General features: G+C 49.1%; 5 protein-coding genes across 5 annotated transcripts; 3 read left to right on the forward strand and 2 right to left on the reverse strand.

Moving 5' to 3' along the window:
• The first annotated feature begins 3,080 nt into the window (after positions 1 to 3,080).
• On the forward strand, positions 3,081 to 5,911 carry K441DRAFT_653012 (uncharacterized protein). The gene is made up of 4 exons (XM_067647456.1): positions 3,081 to 3,491; positions 3,584 to 3,612; positions 3,669 to 3,770; positions 4,096 to 5,911. Exons 1-4 carry the CDS (start codon positions 3,283 to 3,285, stop codon positions 5,802 to 5,804), a joined length of 2,049 nt encoding a protein of 682 aa, XP_067508965.1. The 5' UTR covers positions 3,081 to 3,282; the 3' UTR covers positions 5,805 to 5,911.
• Positions 5,912 to 6,113: 202 nt separating this feature from the next.
• Positions 6,114 to 7,440, reverse strand: K441DRAFT_684356 (uncharacterized protein; the record flags this gene model as incomplete). Its single annotated transcript, XM_067651773.1, has 5 exons — positions 6,114 to 6,192; positions 6,260 to 6,379; positions 6,414 to 7,010; positions 7,217 to 7,325; positions 7,410 to 7,440. 5 exons carry the CDS (start codon positions 7,438 to 7,440, stop codon positions 6,114 to 6,116), a joined length of 936 nt encoding a protein of 311 aa, XP_067508966.1.
• A 1,718-nt stretch (positions 7,441 to 9,158) lies between these two features.
• Positions 9,159 to 11,198, forward strand: K441DRAFT_684357 (uncharacterized protein; the record flags this gene model as incomplete). The annotated part of the gene is made up of 4 exons (XM_067651774.1): positions 9,159 to 9,393; positions 9,464 to 9,738; positions 9,816 to 10,524; positions 11,140 to 11,198. 4 exons carry the CDS (start codon positions 9,159 to 9,161, stop codon positions 11,196 to 11,198), a joined length of 1,278 nt encoding a protein of 425 aa, XP_067508967.1.
• Positions 11,099 to 17,037, reverse strand: K441DRAFT_602709 (cellular morphogenesis regulator dopa; the record flags this gene model as incomplete). Its single annotated transcript, XM_067645277.1, has 5 exons — positions 16,878 to 17,037; positions 16,689 to 16,813; positions 16,482 to 16,631; positions 12,456 to 16,415; positions 11,099 to 12,406 (listed from the first exon to the last, which is right to left on the reverse strand). Exons 1-5 carry the CDS (start codon positions 16,990 to 16,992, stop codon positions 11,099 to 11,101), a joined length of 5,658 nt encoding a protein of 1,885 aa, XP_067508968.1. The 5' UTR covers positions 16,993 to 17,037.
• Positions 17,038 to 17,196: 159 nt separating this feature from the next.
• On the forward strand, positions 17,197 to 17,673 carry K441DRAFT_216314 (uncharacterized protein). Its single transcript, XM_067640572.1, has 2 exons — positions 17,197 to 17,283; positions 17,341 to 17,673. The coding sequence occupies exons 1-2, from the start codon at positions 17,266 to 17,268 to the stop codon at positions 17,626 to 17,628; spliced, it is 306 nt and encodes a 101-aa protein (XP_067508969.1). The 5' UTR covers positions 17,197 to 17,265; the 3' UTR covers positions 17,629 to 17,673.
• The last annotated feature ends 1,280 nt before the right edge of the window (positions 17,674 to 18,953 follow it).

An 18,953-nucleotide genomic window follows, 5' to 3' on the forward strand; every position in this document is an offset into this window, starting at 1 on the left:
CCTACCTTAATCCTTTACCCCCACCCTACTTACCCCCTATCTTACCCGGCATCTTTACTAAAACAGCGCTGCTTACCTCTAAAACCGGAAAGAGCTTTACTAAAGTAAATACTCGCTCGAGAGTCGAGCCACCTTAAAATCTGCTAAAAACCACTAACTTTAACCATTTATAACTCCACCCCTATTTAAGATATTTAAATAAAAATAAAAATATAACTAACGTATGTGATGGGGTTATAAAGGTGACCCTAGTTATAAAGGTTTTGAACATTAAAATACTCGAAAATACAAATTTGGTCGCAAATAACCAGTAAACCCTATTTAAAATCACTGCATCATTATTAAGGAGCATTAAAGCCATAAATATATATAATAGAGTCTATATAAAGTCGATTTTTGGTGTTTTAAAGTTTAACTAACGACCGAGTTTCGCTCCAGATATTGCTAATTAACTCAGGCTCCTTATCTAAGGACTCTTCGTCGCTTAAATTGCTTATATTATTATCCTCTTACCCTTCCTACGAGTCCTCTGGTAAAGCAGCTTCTTCTATAGCCTTCTTGGCGGTCTTTTAAAGTTGCTTAATAAGAACTATAGCCGTAGCAGCGGCAGCAGAGGACTCTTCCGCCCGCTTCTGGAGCTTATCCGCGGTTAATTGTTTTAACGTTATATAATAGGCTGCTATATTAGCCGCTAATCAAGCTTCTTTAGTATGCTTTCTGCGAGCTATATTAGCGGCAGTAAGGGAGTCCTTTTATGCCTTCTTAGCTACCTTTCCTGCCTCTGCTGCTTCTCTATGGTGAACCTTAGCCAGCTCCTTCGCATTAGCAACCCTTTTCTAGGCTGCCTTTCGGACCTTAACTTACTCCTTAGTAAGCTCTACTACCACTTAATAATCCTTCTTAAGCTATTTCCTAGTAAGCGTAGCTTACTCTTTAGCCTTTTAAGTGGCCTCTTTAGTAGCAGTAAGCTCCCTTATTGCTTCTAAAGTAAGAACTAATTTAGTAGAGAGTACGTTCCGTTTACGCTTCTTCTTAGCCTTTCTCTTCTTAGTATATTGCCAAAGATCGTTGTTTTTAACTTATATAAGCTTAAGGCCTTCCTCTAAGGATTGTAAGTATTGTATTAACTTTAAAATAACTGCCTCCGTTGCCTCCGGTGTAGTTTCTGGATAAAGGATTATATGCGTATACCAAGCTCGAGCGTACTCGCTATCTGGTAGGGAAGGATACATAGGGGAGGATAAGATCGTTACCTCTTTATAATAAGGTGGAGGCGTAGATAGCTTAATAGATATAGGCTGTTTAGAGCAGCGCGTAAGGGCTTAATTTAGGTTAAAGGGAAGAAGGCCTATAGCCTTAAAGGCGCTCCTAATTAACTCTCTAGTATATACCTGCGGCCGAATCTCACCTAGTATCTATAGAAAGTAGTCTCTATTAATACCAGTAATACCGCGCGCCGTATATTTATTAACTTTTAATAAATAAAGTCGCTTAAGAACTAAAAAGATAACCAGATCTAAGGGCTAAAGAAGGTATATTAAATACGGCGGTAGATAAATTGGTATAATCTTCTTTAACTAGCAAAACTTAACAAACTTAATATTAACGTAGCTACTATAGCCGTCTATAATTAACAGTTAATAGCTGTTGTATTTTCCGTCTTCTATTATCCTCTCCTATACCTTAGTTTGTTAGGTATAGCGCTTAAAGTGCTCTAGCCACTATACCCTAAGCTCTTAATTTAACTATCTATTTTCGCTTATTGCAATTATAAACTTGCCTACAGCTTCCTCTACTTCTTGCTATAGCGATTCTATATATTAGCGTCCTTTAAAAATAATAAACGGTGGAATTATGCCCCCTTATATACTAATTAAATTAATTTATAAAACCCACTCCTAAGAGCCGTTAATTGTCTTAAAGTTAATAACGTTGCCTCTTAATATAACTACTTTAGCGCTATATGCGAAGCCTATAGCATAGCCAGTCTCATCTATATTCCATACGTTGGCGTTATTAATATTATACTAAGTCTTTGCATTTAAGTAGTTGGTAAAAAACCTCTTAATTAAAGCAGGATTATTGCCAGCAATAGCGCGCTCTAAGCTAATTAATCGTACGTAGTAAGTACGGAGCTCCTCCTGCCGTTTTAGGAAGCCGTATATCTATTTTATACCAAGTGGTGTAACTTGGGTATAAGGGAGGTTGAGGTTTTCGCGTTGGAGAATGAGTATCACAATTATTCGAACTGTATAGTATCAACATAAAAAGCCAGCTTTAGCAAGATAAATATAATGTTAAACAACTGCTGCCTCTCCAGCTGGAGTAATACGATACTAATTAATATAGGCAACTTAAGAAGACTGTAATTTGCCTTGGAGCCGGCGGCGGAAAGTAACTGGGTTAACCTCATAGGCCTTCGCATAAGCTTCGGCGCTTTTATAGAGACTTATTATTCGCCAGGCTATTAAAGCTGCTTATAAACGATCTTCTGTATCAAGAGCACGCGGCTAGCGAGGCATAGTAATATGGAGTTTTGTATAGGGAGGTAAGGAGAAAAGTTAATGTGTTGATGTTTAAAGCGGCAGTATATTTTAGGCAATATGCTAGCCTAAATAGGAAGGCGGTAATATAAAACCTTTATAACTAGGGTCACCTTTATAACCCTATTACATACGTTACTTATAGAGTTAGAAATTCTTCATTTTAAAATTTTTTTTTAAATTAATATAATAGTTTTTTAAAATACTAATTTTTAATATTTATTATAAAAATATTTATAATTTAATTAAATATATTTTAAAAGGTTTAAATTTAAAATTTTAGCTAAATATCTGTAACGTAGCCCGCCTCTACGTCGCCATACGGCCAAAAAGACTGAGAGTGCTTGCGAACTTGTCGCAAGCGCGGCGGGACCTAATATATATACTCTTACAATATCTTTAAAGTTGGTTAGATTTTGACGGTGGCTCGAGCAAGTGGCTGGCTTGATCGGGTGGCTAATACGTTAAGCAGCTGCCCCCTTTGCTTTTCCGGCTTTATCGAAACATGACTTCCCCTCAGCATTCCCTTCCCTTGCCAGCTTCTCTCGCCCGTCATCATGTATCAACTATCCCAATTATTATACTACATCATCCAACTGCATTTTTAGCACCCTACATATCCTGAGATCACTTCCAAGAGCTCTTAACTTCTTGCTATTCTCGCACCTTACCCCGTAGTCCCCTGCGGATATCTCACTCTCTTGGAAACCTCGAAGGTTCACGCGCAGGCAGAAAGGGAATGTCGCGACCACTACACGTCTCCCATCCATCGCACCGCAGCTTTTCTGAGGCATTGCGCGCGGTCCGATCAAGAGAGGAGCAAGAGACTTTGCTTGGCGATGAGGAGCAAGCTGATCCAGATGGCTGCTTAAGAGGCAACGCAGGTCCGAGGCCGATATTTGTACCAGATCCGCATGCCGGCCTGCCGGTTTATACGACGATTCACAGGTGAGAGCTCACTTTTTAGTGTTGAACATTGGAGCTATTCTTCATATAAACAATGCCTTGTTGACTCTATTATTGACCGTATTATCCGATAGGATTCGTCGGGTTATCCTTGCTAGCATTGGTAAGTCAAAATTATTGCATATCAAATCCCTTGAACAGGCACTAATAAATGTATAGATGATCCATATACTACCGACCAATTGAAAGAACCTCGGATGAATATCCTCATTGTAAAACCTCTTGTGGATCGGCTTTACGATCCAAGTGACGTTTCAATAAGTATGTATGGACCTTTTGTTCCAAGACTATTTCATCTGTGGCAATATTCTAGCTACCGAAGGCTTTAATGATAATATCGCCCTTGACGAAGGATTTCTTTATAGGACCGTTAGCGTGATACAATGGAGACAGTAACTTACACCTTCCCGGACGCTGCAACATATCGAACTCCTTTTAGTTTTCTAGCATCTTGAAATGCAGCACGCTATTTCATATTTTTGTTCCATCATTTAGTGCGAGTCTTGGTGCAAAAACGATCCCAGCGATATTTTCTGAGTGGATATAGAGTATACGGAGTGTACTTGGAGTTTCTAATGCAAACTAGTATACTGCCTTCTCGTCAACAGAGTCCAATTCCTCCGCGAGCAATCCTTCCAAGCGCACCATCAAACCGTAAATGTGACTCGGGCCAACCTCTGCGAGTTAGTGGCATCAAAAATGCTACGGCGATACGATGAAGACAATTCTGGACGGCCGGGTCTGCTCCTCCTCGCGAACATTCTCGTTGGTGGGTTTGAGCCATTCCAAAACTGTCCCTCAGAAGTTGCTCAAGAAAATCGGCACGCCCTGGCTTGGTCGCTACAGAAGCGTGGCGGTTACGAAGGGAAGTTGACGTCGTTGGAAATTGCCATTATCTCGGAGAGCAAGCAATTTCTTAGCAGCTCAGCTTGCCAAAAGGTGGTAGATGCTGTGTATCGCGGACGGGTCGTCTACACTCCCAACGCGTTCATTGATATACTACCGGATCACTACAAGCACAAGCCTATCGCACTTTACGACCCTAAGAAAGCACCCCTTTTGAACCAGTACCGGCTGATCGTTCCTCGCTCGCGTAATATCATCGAGGTCTGTCAATTTATTGTTCTCTTAATCCTATATTGCGTCTGTATGATGAACCGAGATCATACGCAGTTCACCGGCTACGAAATCTGCTTCACGGTATATGCTGCTGGCTGGGTTCTCGATGAATTTGCTTCGATGCTTGAGCATGGCTGGCACGTCCATACGCAAAATCTCTGGTCTTTCCTCGACATCACTTTCGTAATCATCTATACGCTCTACCTCATCATTCGCCTTCGCGGTTGGTTCACAGGTAATATCGAAGAAGGCCGGCAGGCTCTCGACATCCTCTCCATTGCCGCACCTATTCTCCTGCCCCGTCTAGCATTCAATCTTATGCCCGAGAATATGCTCTTCATTTCACTCCGCGCTATGATGGCCGACTTCACAGCCCTCAGCCTCATCGCCGTATGGTGCTTCGCCGGCTTTCTCCTCGCCATGAAGTGGCTCAGCATGGGCAACAACGGCGTCGAGCCAGACGATTCCCCCGACCCCCTCACCATCTCGAAATGGATGCTCTGGATCTGGTTCGGGCTGGACGGGACGGGGATCCAAGAAGCGCCATCCTTCCACGCGATCCTCGGGCCCGTCCTCATGGTGACCTACGCCTTCCTCGGCAACACGCTGTTCCTGACGGTGCTGGTGTCCATCCTCTCCAATACCTTCTCCAAGATCGCTGCCGACGCCACCGCCGAGATCCAGTTCCGCCGCGCCGTGCTGACCTTCGAGGGCGTCAAGTCCGACGCCCTCTTCGCCTACCGGCCCCCCTTCAACATCCTCGCCTTGCTCATCCTCCTCCCGCTCAAATTCGCAGCCTCCCCGCGCTGGTTCCATAAAGTAAACGTCGCCGCTGTGCGTGTGCTCAACGCCCCCATTCTGCTCGCCATCTCACTGTATGAGCGCCGCCGGCTGTGGAAGTCCAAGAAGCGGGCTCCCTTGGGCCCCTTGAAGCGCAGTAAGTGGTTGTTCTTGAACTTCTCGAGCTTAAACGTCCATGGCGATCTGCAGGCCGTGTTCGATACCGATCCGCCGCAGAGCGTGCTCGATCAGATCGAGGAGGAGGATGAGTTGGAGGATGCGATCTTGGAGAATAGTTTTGCCGCGACGGCGAATAAGGATTTCGTGGACAGGGAATTGAGCCCCGGGAGTAATGTGCAGAGGCGGAGGAGGTTCTCGAGTGTGTGGCAGGGATGATAGGGCGGATGTATTTAAGCAGAGGGGGGATGTAGGATTATGATGAGATCATCGTGTTCTTCAAGTTGATAGTATTGTTACAGTACGGAATCAATACATACATTGATAGGTTTACACGTGATGCCTTCTACGAAATGAAAGAACTCCATAAGCGGATGGTCATTCATCATTAAAACACTTTTCAGAACTCAAAGTTCCTTTGTTCCAGCCTGTTGGTCGAATCAGCTCGTTAATCGTGAACCCGCAACTCATACCGGGATATGCTATCCTCCTATCTCCCTTTCAGCATCGTAAGTTCCTTGAACCCAATTACTGTGTCTTCGCCAAAACCTTCGCCTCCTGCAACTCACCAAAGACCTCTGAAAGCGCATCCCAAGTATCGACATACCTGCAAAGCGTCAGCTTACGTCCTCATTCCCAATCCACCTCACATGAAAAAAACGGTCAGAACCCACCCAATCCACCCCAGCTTCCTCGCCTTGCTCATATCGATCACCAAATCATAGTTCCTCCCCAGCACAAACCCTAAGAAACCCCACGTCGCCTTCTCCAACGCATCTCTACTCCGTCTTCTCCTGATGCACTCTGCGACTTCCCACCAGCCCCAACTCCGCCGCCATATCCGCAACCGGCGGCTTCTCGACGAGCTCCATAACCGCGCCATCCTTCCCCGGCGGCTTCGCAAACTGGTCCGACTTAACGCGCAGCCCGAAGCGCTTCGCCAGCTTCGGCCACAGCGTCTGCCAACTCTCGACGTCGCCATTCACAGCATTGAACGCCTGGCCCGCGGCGCGGGGCTCCAGCGCCGCCCAGACGCAGAAGCGCGCGTGCAGCTTTGAGCACGTGAAGCTGTCGAAGCCGACGTAGAAGCGCTCGCTGCCGGGGAAGACGAGCTCGGTGCCGAGTTCCTTGGTCATGGCGGCGTACAGGCCCAGCGTGGTGCCCAGGTTTATGAAGTTGCCCTCGGCGAAGCCGATGACGTCGTTCGGGTACGTCACGACCCAAGAGATGGAGTGCCGTGCGCAGAAGTTGTGCAGGGTGTCCTGCTGGCGGTAGTAGGGGTTTGGCAGGCGGTGCGGTGCGATGAGCCACGGGTCGGACTCGCACATGGAGTTCTTGGGGGCCCCGAGGTGCACGCCGTACAATTTGGCGCCGGTGACGAGGATGACGCGTTTTAGGGAGAGGGCGCCGGTGAATTTGAGGGCGCTGGGGAAGTTGTCAAGCATAGCGCCTAGGGAGTGGGGTCAGTGTGTTGAATGGGCGAAATGGGGGGCAGAGGTAGGGAGGGAGGTCAAAGGGGACGCTACCGTCCACTTCTCGGTTTTCTTCCTCAGTTTTTCCGGGGGTAGGCAGCGAAGAAGATGTATTCAGCTTTCACGTTCTTGAGGTCTTTGGCCATCTCTTGGGCGGACGAGGTCAGGTCGATATGGTTATGGATGACGCTGGATGGGTAGTCTTCCTTCGTGCTGCGGGAGAGGGCATGCATGGTGGGCCATTTCTGAGGATTGCGGCCGAGTATGCCTGTGTACAGGTTAGAAGAGGTAGGAAGAGCCAGATTTAAAGCAGATGATAAGCTTATGTATGAGGGTAGTGGGGAGGCCGTACCTGTGGCACCAGTGACAATTACGGAGGGCATTGAGGTCAGGAAGCCTCGAGGGTGTGATAGCAGTGAGTTCACGGTAAGACAACACACATTGGACTTAGGATGCTTAATAGAAGATAGACTTAATAGAGGAATTCAAATTATCTCTCATGACGTCAAATACATGTAACGTGACTTCTGTAAACTTGACGTATCCCCCGGAGGTTGTAATCGTACCGGGTGTAGAGCAGTAGATAACACGTCCCGCCTCTCTACAGTAGCTAGCTTCTACCGAGTTGAGCGTGTGAATGCCCTTGCTCGCGTAATATATACACCAAGACAGCAGTATTCCAAATTGCTCCCATTATGTGTTGTGACTTCAAAATAACAGCCATTACGCCAATTCCGTCTAACCAAGCCGCGGGCAATGTGAGGCATCGTGCATGTTGGGTTATGGTCGTGAATGTCAAAGCTGCCTAGGTGGTTGCTTCGATTTTCCGCCCTTCAACTGCTCTTTAATCTCATCTTTGAAATATTTCAACAACGAAGGACCTTTATCTGCGCCGCTTCGCATCAGCTGTAGCCTCCAGAGAATATAACCTAGATGAACGCACGTTCAACATTGGTCCCGCCCATCTCTTCCATCGGTGTTCCATATCGGATGCGGCGAATGCTGCGATGAACGTTGTGGACTGTTCGATGGAAAGAAGGGCTCGAGAGGAGCTGTAGCAGACAGGTCAGTGATACACGGTTGTGCAGTGTCAGGCGGTCCGAACAAACGTACTCGAGCAACAGCCCAGGCCTGGAGAAGAGATGATGAGCACTGAACGTCCATCAGGACACGTAAGGGGCGCAAACCTCAAATACTCGTAGCCACATCGGCTGCCACATGGTCAGAGTTTCATCCGTGATCAAGGTGGGAAGATATCACGTCTCTTGACGCCTGCGCAGGGCTCAGTGGATGGACATAGCCACAGACGGGGGCGGATGTGAGAGGTGTGGAAGTGGGATGGCAAGGATTGGAAGGGATGGTTTGCAGCAGTCATGCAAACACTACGCCGACATACATCACGAATCATTCAGCCATGGAATCAATGATGCACCCTGAGCCTCACTCCTCCTGCTACCTTCTCCCCTCTCCCCTATATTCCAGAATATTTCTAGCGTATTCTCTCTCTTCTCCTCCCTGTCACCTTCTAGTCTCCTAGAACTTCGAATACCTCCTTGTGACCTGATAGCTGCCCGCGTGCTCTTTACCTATCGCCCCGACCGTTCCTAACGATCAGGATTCCCAAAGACGCTTTCAAAACCCCTAGACAAACTTGCTTTTATACACCTGTCGGCCTTAGCGAACCTCCGAGCTCTTGGAAACTCGGGCGCCTCCTACCCATACAACTCCTCAGCCTTATTGTTCGAAACCTCAAACTGCTCGATTATAATCTCGCCTCCTCCGTTACTTACCCTACCAACAAGCTCAGATTGAAAAGGCATAGGTAGAACTAGCGGCTCGCCTTTCACCCGCTATAAATGCCAACCGTCCCAAATCTACAAAAGCAATCTATGCGCGCCACCACAGCTACGAGAGAAGCATTGACAACGTAACATCTGCCACCTTTTCTTTCAAACAAACATCAAGAGAACCGTACATACGATCACATACACGTGAACCCAGCAGGAAGGCCCTCAAACTGTATAGATTTCGCGCCCTCCGGCGCAAAGGCGCACGTAAAGGCGCACGTAAAGGCGCACGCACAAGCGCTAAACCCAAGAACATGTCCACACCGCTGGCCGTCCCAGCGTCTCCCAGTCCCTCATCAAAACGCTCTAGATCCCGCGAAAGCACTCGCTCCTCGGCCGCCGCATCTGTAAATACACCATCCGTAACCGGACCATCCGCAAGCTTCCCCTCTCTTATAATACCTTCACCCTCGCAAACACCGTCGTCTGTGGAGCACTCGCCTCGGGACTCCACACCATACCCCGCGTTTCTGCGGCAGAGCAAATCAGGCAGGTAGACATGTGGCCTATAACAGAAAGGTTTGACTGCAGGCACCCTGTACTGACTGGGGAATTGCAGATGTCCATACTAAATTCACCGACCTGGAATGGGAGCAACGCAAGCGACTTCTACAGGGCACGCAGACCACGGACCCGCAAGGTCCACCCTCGCAATGGGCAAGGGTCAGCGGGGAAGCTGTCATGAACAGGAACAGATATGCGAATGTGGACCCGTACCTTAACAATCGGATACGCTTGAAGGTGCCCGAAGGGTATAGCGACTACATAAATGCATCGCCGATAGTGCTGCGGAACACGAAATCAGACACGGTAACGAACTTCATCGCAACGCAGGTACGTCCACAGAGCAGCCTAAAAGGGCCACTCCATGTCCCCCCGCAAATGGGCAAACGCGCTCACCTTCCCAATAGGGCCCCAAAGCCGAAATAACCTCGCACATCTGGCGCATGCTATGGCACGAGGCAGCCTCACCCTCGGTCATAATAATGCTCACGCAGACGCACGAATCCGGGCGCGAGAAATGCCACCCCTACTTCCCGCCGTCGCCCTCCAGCCCCACGCTAACCGTCAACTCGCACGACGAGTTCGCCGACGGCTTCACGGCGACCGTCACGCTGCTGTCGCTGACCGAGGACGACGCCGCGCGCTGCACCGTCCGCGAGCTCGAGATGCGCACGCCCGACGGCGACGCCAAGATCGTCTGGCACCTGCTGTTCGCCGGCTGGCCTGACTTCCTGGTGCCCGAGGGCGCCGACCGCGCCGCGCTGCTGCAGCTGCTCGCGCTGTCGCAGGCCAAGAACGCCGCGCACCCGGAGAGCCCGCGCGTCGTGCACTGCAGCGCGGGCGTCGGCCGCTCCGGCACCTTCATCGCGCTCGACTGGCTGCTGCGCGAGCTGGAGGAGGGCAGCCTGGACGCTCTTGACGCCGCTGACGACCCCGTGGCGGAGATCGTGGATCGTCTGCGCTGCCAGCGCATGATGATGGTCCAGGGCGAGCAGCAGTTCTCGTTTCTGTACGACGTGCTGCGCGAGAAATGGCGCGAGCGTTGGCGGGAGCTGCACCTCGGCATTGATGCAGATGCCGAGGGCGAGGACGCCGGCGAGGGGGTGAATGGGGAGGGTGAGGAGGGTGCAAGTGCGGGGGCGGAGGTGGCGGAGGTGCAGGCGCAGGTGGACGATGGTGGGGAAGGCACGTCGTGAGCTATAAGTAATTGGGGTAATAAAGGGATTTGTTTCTGCGGTTTTTCCAAAGGTCGGGCTGTTGTATCAAGTTGCATTGGGCGCTACATATGCATATGCTGGATTATATATCCCCGCAAGGGCTTCTCTCGAGTAGGGTTCAATTGAATGTTTTTGTCTGTTTAACCAGCAGATCATTACTTGGACGGGTTTAAGGACCCTTTCGGACATGAGGGGGAGAGGAACGAGGCAGCTTTAGTGGTTGTACGTTTATTGCTCGGACAGCATGGCGGGATTGAGCCATCTAAAACTTTTGGATTCACGACAAGACTAGCATTAATATCCAGAAACCAGAAATCTGAAATTGAAAAACGAGAAAAGAACCCTAACACCAATCCGTAGCCTCATCTACACATCTAAACACTAACCCCCTCTCCCCTCCCTATACAAACCCCCGCTCTAACCCTTCCCTCTCTTCTCCTCTCCTCTCCCCCTTCTCCTTCCATTCCCACTCCCTAATCCTCACACAAATCCCTCAACAACCCCACCCTACAAGCCTCCCAATCCGCCACCCCCATCCCATACGTCGCCTCAAACGCCGCAATCCCCAGCTGACCTAAAAATGGTCTCAGCACTCTCCCCGCCAGCTCTGAACGCGTCATGGCCCTCACATCGGCACCCTCCTCGCCTGCCTGCACCGCCTCGAGCAGCGGCTCTAGGAACGGCTGCCGCAGCGGCGTTTCCACGCCAGGGTGTTGTGGCGAGAGGCTAGCATGGTGCGCGGCCACACGCGACGTCGGGGTGCCAGCGGCCGCGAGCGCCTCGGCGACCTCGTCGGTGAGCGCGGTGGCGGACCAGGCGGCCGGGCGGTAGACGGCATCGATGGTGTCGGCGACGAAGAGCCAGGCGTGCAGCTGGAAGTCGTCGGGGGCGAGCACGACTAGCGTGTCGAGCAGCTTGCAGGCCTGCAGCACTGCGGCGTTGGAGTACGTGTCGCGGTTGTCGGCGTCCGGGAGGAGCGACGTCAGCGCCGCGGAGAGCTCCGCAGTCACAATGGGCCAGAGTGGCGCGAGGTGCACGGGTGAGATCGTCAGGAGCAGGGCGCGGAGGAGCATGAAGAGTTCAGCGCGGGTGGTCGAGGAGGGCGAGGAGGCGGGCGTGGCGGTGAGGAGTTCTACGAGTTTTTCGGAGAGGGAGGGGAGCGTGGGTGTGAATGTGTCTTCAGGGGCGGCGAGGAGGAGGAGCGAGATGCGGCGGAGGGTGAGTTGTGTTTTGCGGTCTGTCTCCTGGCGAGCTGATGCCGCACCGACGCCGAACATGATCCCAGCGGTTGTTGGAGCGGACAGGCGTGACAGGAGTTCTGGGAGGCGGTCTTTATCTGTTAACGTCCATTGAGCCAGTATTGGGAGCCAGGAGGACGTAATGAGAGGCAGAGGCGTGCTGAAGAAACGAGGGTCATTGAAAGCGTCCGCGACGTCCTTTTTCCACGCCTTATTGTTTTGTGCAACTCGGGTAAGCTGGTAGATCAAGTCGAGGGTAGACTTGGTCACGTTCTCAGGAAAGGCTTTAGAACGGAAAGCGGGCCCTATGATGTTGGTTGAGATGCTTGTAGCGGCGTTGGCTACACGATCATTCTCCACGAGAATGAGTTGGAGACTGGGCATTATAGATGTAAGAATTGCCACGACATCTACAGGTTTCTTTATATTTCCGCCGCTTGCTATGCTTGATGCTTTTTCTACTGCGGCAACTTGTGATGGTTCCTGTAGGAAGCTCATGGATCGAGTGGTGAATACTGCAGTTAGAAGCCTAGCGAAGAGGTCCTGAAACAGAATTAGCAGGAAACTTTGAAAAGCTGAGGTTTTGACATACCCCAAGCTCCCTTCTCATTTTCCTTTGCTCTCCGAAATTTGTATTATCCACCTTTTGCCCCAATACCGCTGTAAATTCGAGCAGTGTTGGGAGAATTTGTCGATGCGGAAGAGGATTGGCAAGAACATCCCGCAGGAAAATCATACAGTCAGGCCATATCTCATCCATAGCATCGTCTTCTAATGACCTGGTGTAGTCAACGAGAAAGCTGACTAGATCCGTGTCTGATAAATCCGAAGTCAATGTGGACATCCTCATAGGATCGAGAGCGTTAGGATTTGTTCGGCTATACACCGCGTTGAATATGGCTGGAATAGTGTGCTTTGGCTTGGACCCGTTAAGAACATTTAGTAGGCCCATCACCGAAGTAGCTCTGGAATCTGTTCTAGAAGATTGGCACCACAACACGGCTAAGGTTTCTAGGCATTCTAACGCTTCGGCAGCAAACAGATGCTCTAAAATACGTCGAGCACGATTTCGCATTCGCAAGGATGTGTATCCAAATGATGCAAGAGATGTGGGATCTGGCTTGCTGCTATTCGAACCGTATCCGCCCCACGACCAAATGGAGAAGCAAATACGAACAGTATCTTGAAAACATAAGAGAACCGTTAGCCTACTGTTGGCGGTAGGTGTCCGCGTCTGATTTATTTCCGATGAGAAAACACCGGAGACCATGTTCCCAAAGAAGCCTTGTGGTTGTTCAGGTGATTTTGCCGTTGCAGTCTTAGTTTCTTGCAGGACAAGGCGATCATGAGCCTTTGCGAGAATTCGCTCAAGGCCATTCATCAACGATACCAAGGTTGATTCAGGTGAAATCTGGACATCCCCGACGGGCTGCTTGAAAGTTGATCTAAGCTGCTCGAAGGCTTGGTCAATTTGAGTACAGAAACATTCCACGAGCGGGATTAAATTTTGAAAAATAGCATCAGCGAAGAGCGGTAGAACTTCCGCAAGAAACTTAACCCAGTCGTCGAGAACTAGGCGGCTTGATGGTGAGGCAAATCCAGCTCGCAGACATTCGACGAGCTGGGGCGGCGGAGGTATGGGAGGAGATGAAGGCTCTTCATTTAGAGGCTTCTCCATTATTAGAGACAGTCTTGAAGGCGCTCCGACGTCTCTTGACTGTTTTCTCTGATGTCCTGAAGGTGGTCGCTGGAGAGGTGGACTAAGAAGCCGGAGTTTCAGTGCTGCAAGTATGGCCTCGAGAATTAGACTCTGCAAGGAGGGACTTGACATTTTAAGCCGTGCCATCAAAGGTACTTCCAGCTCGAGGGCTTTGAGGGGTGCAGCATAGGGACTTTGAAATACCTGCAACACAATCGATACGGCAGTCCGATATAATTCTTCAATATGAGGTTTCTGCTGTGAATGGTCTGCTCTACTATTGACCGAAAGAGCCTTCATAGATGTCCGTACAATCCATTCTTGCAAGGTCATCTTTTCAGCGTCAGAAACCGTTTCAGTGATCTGCGGTGCCGCCTCCTCGGCTAGAGTTAACCACGTATAACTTGAGGGCCACCGCAAGATGTTCAACACATGCTTCAGGTAATAAAGACATTCTTTAGTGTCGTCGACAGAAGCAGACGCACGCGACTTACCTCCAGCCTGGCTGGGGGCTAACGTTTCTCTCTCTTTTAACGATTGGAGAGATTGGAGATGTCTCGCGAGGACCTCGAATACCTTGTCTAGCGTTGGCAAATCTTGAAGCCAGCATTTTACAAATGCGAAGAGCCCCGTACCTTCTTCCGCCAGAGCATCCAACAGCAAGAGCAGCGGTCTTGTTAAGACAGATTGGAAACCTCCCGTTGGTGGTGAAAGTTCCGGGATTGTTGTAGTCCCGCTAGAGCGTCTGGAAACGGTGCTACCACGTTTCTCCGTCTGCAAGCTTTGTTCATGTATTGTGTGTGTCCATAAAACAGCAAGCCGTCGACCCCGACCAGCTAATTCAATAGGGTCGTTTTCTTGGGATGATTGCCCAGGGGAAACCATGAGCGTTGTAATAGCCGCTTCCACCAAACGGCCCGAGGAAGATATCGAATGCAGTTGCCAAAGACAACGAACAGCTTCAACATGGTATTTTGGGTTGAAAGGTGAGAGGTAATGCCAGATCAGGGCAATGAGAGGGTGGAGCAAGTCGGGAAGCTCAGTAGCGCTGACGTAGGGATTCGAGGTATTAGCAGTTTGCAGTGCGGATAGTACTGAGGTAATGGCGACAAGACATGGAAATGGCAGGGTTTCTTTTGGCCTGGTGGGAGAAGAATCCGAGAGGACCTGGTGGAAGACGAACAAGAGATCGATATCGTGTAACGAACTCTGATCTTGCAGCTTGTATATCAGAGTTGCAAGAATTCTAGCATAGAGCTCAGCCATGCTCTGAGACGACTCTGATCGGAGGGAAATCGCAAATAGTGAGCCGGCTTCATGCAAGCAGAGCTGTCCCAATGTATGCACATCGAATGGAGGCTCAGAAAAATCGAGATTGCCGTGAGATTCAATATAAAAGGAGGTGATCTTGCTGGTAATTTGGTCTCCTTTGAGGTCGGGGGCTTTTGAGGTAGGCTCTTTCGTATTATTCTGCTGCTGGAGTAATGCCCGTTCCGGGATGAGTTGTATAAGGGAATCTGCAATATCATATGCTAAAGTCGAAATATCTTCTGCCGAAGCCTTCTCTTCCACATTTTTGCCAGCATATTTGTTGAGCATTACCAGCACCGACAAGGCCACTAAAGGCATATGGTGCATCAACATCTCTTCTTCCCTAACATTGAAACGACCCAAGATAAATTTAGCCAGTCTCAACTTCCGCAGGGCATCGTCGTGTTTCGAGGCATCTGATCTCAGGGCCGATGTGACTAGTTCCACAAGCTTTCCCCAGATAAGCCCACTCTCCACGCCGTCGAAAAACACACTAGCACTTCTCATCACCTCGTCAAGCTGCTCTTTACTGGATGTCTCACTATAGATCTGAACACTCTGGAGCGCAGGAATAAATATCTCGGGAACAATCAAACCACCTACCTCCCAGCGATCCATTAATGACAGACATATACGGAATGGCTTAGATCTATCGGCTGGGAGAGGGCTAGGCCGTTGGATCATTTTCATGATGCTCCGAGTCAACGAGCGAAGACCGTACTGTGAAAAATAAGCTGCATGATGTGAAGAAACATCAACCCCAGCACCTTTCATGTCTTGAGTAGGAGACGCAAGAGGCTCGTTCGCGTCGGCCCCTGCTGAAGGCTCAGGCCCAAGAAACCATGTCCAGAGTCTTCGATTCAGGCTCATATCTCTACGTGAAACCACACCTGCAGCTGCAGCAACCAAACGCTCCAAGTCATCGTGGCTGATTCTCTCCTGTAGTACTGGCGAGTCAAGAGGTAAGTGGCTAACTAAAAGGTCAAGAAATCCTCGTTGAATTAGTAGTTGGGAATCCGAAAGCCCTGCGGCGAAACAACGAATAAGCAAACCTGGCTCTGGCGAGATTGCAGACTCCGCTTCATTTGACAATTTTTCAGGCGCTGTGGATTTCTCGGTTGAGATAGAGCCGCGCCGATTCCGTATCCCAAACTTCGGTAGACGACGGACAAGGAATGCAAGAGCCCCTTGTCTCCTCGAAGGATTGGTAATAGTAGCCAAAAAAAAGCATTGCCAATAGTGTGATGCTGTTCCATCAGCTTTTGTCTCATCATGGGTATCCGGTGATACAGTAACTGCCTGTCGTAATTTATCAAGAGCCTGTACCATACGCTCAAAGTCTTCACCTGTCTCTTCTTCCAGGCCCGGAAGCAGGCACAGTATAATCGCTTTTAGGGCAGGTCGGAGCGCATAGCTATCCAAGGTCAAGATATAATTCTCCAACAGTGAGAGAAATAATGGTCGAACAGACAAGGAGGCGAAGGAGAGGACCGGTGCCAGACCGGGAAAATACAGGCTGAGGTCCCGACTCAGCGCATCTTTCTAGAAGTGGTGTCAGTTTTTGGAGAATCAGGGGAATGCATTGAATAAATATGCAGTAGTGTATACCCCAATGACTGAAAATATGTATGAATAAACCTCAAGAGCTTTCTGGTGAACCCCGGAGGGAAGCGTGGGGTTCAAGCATTGTGCCAACCGAGTCGCGACAGTAGTGCTGTGTGGTATTATAGGAATGTCTGAGGGATGCGCTTGGATTGCCTAAGAATAAATAAACTTAGCTAGTTTTCTTGAATCTTTACCTAGAGAAATATAGACCTTCAACAAGCGCGCGAGGAAAGAAATATAGTCAGCCCATTCCTGCTGGGCGGTATCGAACAAAGACAAGGCGCGTTCCACTCCGGACGCATATCTTCGGTAGCTTCGGTCCTTTTTGTAAAGGGCTAAAGAGAAAAAAAATTGTTAGCTATGACCATTTCCAACAGGGCATACACCAAACGTACATACCGTCCTCGACAGTTCTTCGAGGCGCTCTTAGTACTGGTGAAGAACGTCCTGAGCTTGTAGGAGAGTGTGATTGCAGATTGGAAGCAGGATCAAGAGACATGCTGCGCTTGACCATAAATTGGAACTATGAAGAGTGGACTCTTAAGCCGGCGCATCCTTGTCGTCATTTGTATAAAGGTGTTAAAATGGTGCCTTGCGCCATCCGCATACGTACTCACAGCGGAGTACACATTATCACGATCGGCGCAGTTTTCATACCAGGTGGCGCCAATGCCAGACGCAGGAACCCTTCACTGTATCACCAACATGTACCACCGAAAACTATTCCTACGAATGCAGTCGAGTATATCCTTCTACTAATGCGATACGAGAATTATATCTGCCTAATATGAATCCTTCAACGATGGTATATCAGCCTCGAGAAGCTCCGGAAACAAGTCACGAAGCTAACAAATATCCCCAGGAACCTCAGACAACTGCGGCTTCCCCCCAACACCCTAATGAACCCCCACCATCCTACGACGACGCAACCAATTCAGCTTCAGCTCCTCTCCTGGTTGGCCCTCCACCAAATTATGGGACTCAACAAGCCTATACCGATGCCGACGAATCTTCAATGAGTAGCCACCCCGAAGAGTCAACAAGGGTTTTACCTGAGTGGATTGGCCAAGGCCTCGTTGTCCTCTGCTTTCTAGGCCTCCTCTATGGCTTTTGGAGTGTTGTGAATGAGCCAGACTTTGTCTATCGATAGAGACTGAACAAATATGTTCTTGAAACCGCTATGACAGCATGCGTAATACTACGCCAGAAATTCCTTAAGGTTTAGACAGGACCTTCCAATTAATCTGTAATATTCGAAAAGCCCTCAAAGATCTTCAACTTCGAGTCGCTAGAGGAAGTCAGGCACTCGATGAACACGGACGGAGAGGGGTTTCGCTTTACGGAATAGCTACAGCTACAGCCACTTGGAGATAAAGATAAGGAGATTTCATCGTGCCCAGCAAAGCCGGAGACCCCAATTGTAAAGTCATTCATCGATATGAAACGGACGATATAGTAAAAGAGATCTCAGGACAGCACGGCCGGTAGTCCTCACTACAGCAGAGCTATTCCGCTTACACAAAACACTGACGAATTTCACCTCTTAATCTCATAGGTTCATGGGGCTTTTCGTCTTGTTTGTTTCCTTAGTCGCAACAGACCCACAGCTGGCCATTTTGTCTCTGGAATTTTTTGGGAAGCCGGAAGGTCCCCAACCTCAGGGGCTTTCGCTTGTGCCGTAATGGGTACTGATTCTAGGTTTACGGAAGTGGAGACAAGCTGTTCATTCCGTAGGACAAGAATACTTTCGTTATCGCAACCTACCCAATACGTGGCAGCAGTGAATACTCAGGTCGCCTGCCGTGTTCGTCGAGCATTACTAGCTTCATCTCATAGATCGACGGTATCCCACTCGAGCGTTCTATTCGGAGTGTGGGCTATTCTAATCCAGACAGCCTGCTAACGCCGAAGGCAACATTGTATTCTACTCATTTTCTCTGAATATTCCATCAGTTGCAATTCATGACGAATCTTCCACTTCCAAATTTCAAGGCTAGAAAAGTGACTGTAAATTTGAGATGCTCGGACTTACCGCAAATCTGTTTACCTGGCTAAGGCCTTCAGCATCACCATCTTGTGAGTTCCATTACGCAATGCATAGCTCCGCTGAGATGTTCTTAAAGGGTTTAAAGTCGGGACAAAAGACTCAATAGAAACCAGTGGCAAGTTTTCGCAACACTGAAACGCGAACATCTAGAGTTCTTTCCTGTAAGAACATACTGTTCTTCATTATAATGTTCATCTAGAGAGCATACTCGTCAACCCATTAAGTCGGTCTTGATACGTCGGAGCATTTGCGGATTACGTAGCACTCGACGTCCGCGGTAAAGCACATTACCTATGGATTAACGAGATCATGTTTACAGTATCTCCGTAAATACAATTATGCATACGCGTCTTTATAATTCTTTTCCAGTTTTGTTCCTCGCCCCGCCCAACACCACGTCACCTAGAAAGCTGCCGCTATGATTCAAA

Source organism: Cenococcum geophilum (genome assembly GCF_001692895.1).
Source record: "Cenococcum geophilum 1.58 unplaced genomic scaffold K441scaffold_4, whole genome shotgun sequence".
NCBI classification, from domain to species: Eukaryota; Fungi; Ascomycota; class Dothideomycetes; order Gloniales; family Gloniaceae; genus Cenococcum; species Cenococcum geophilum.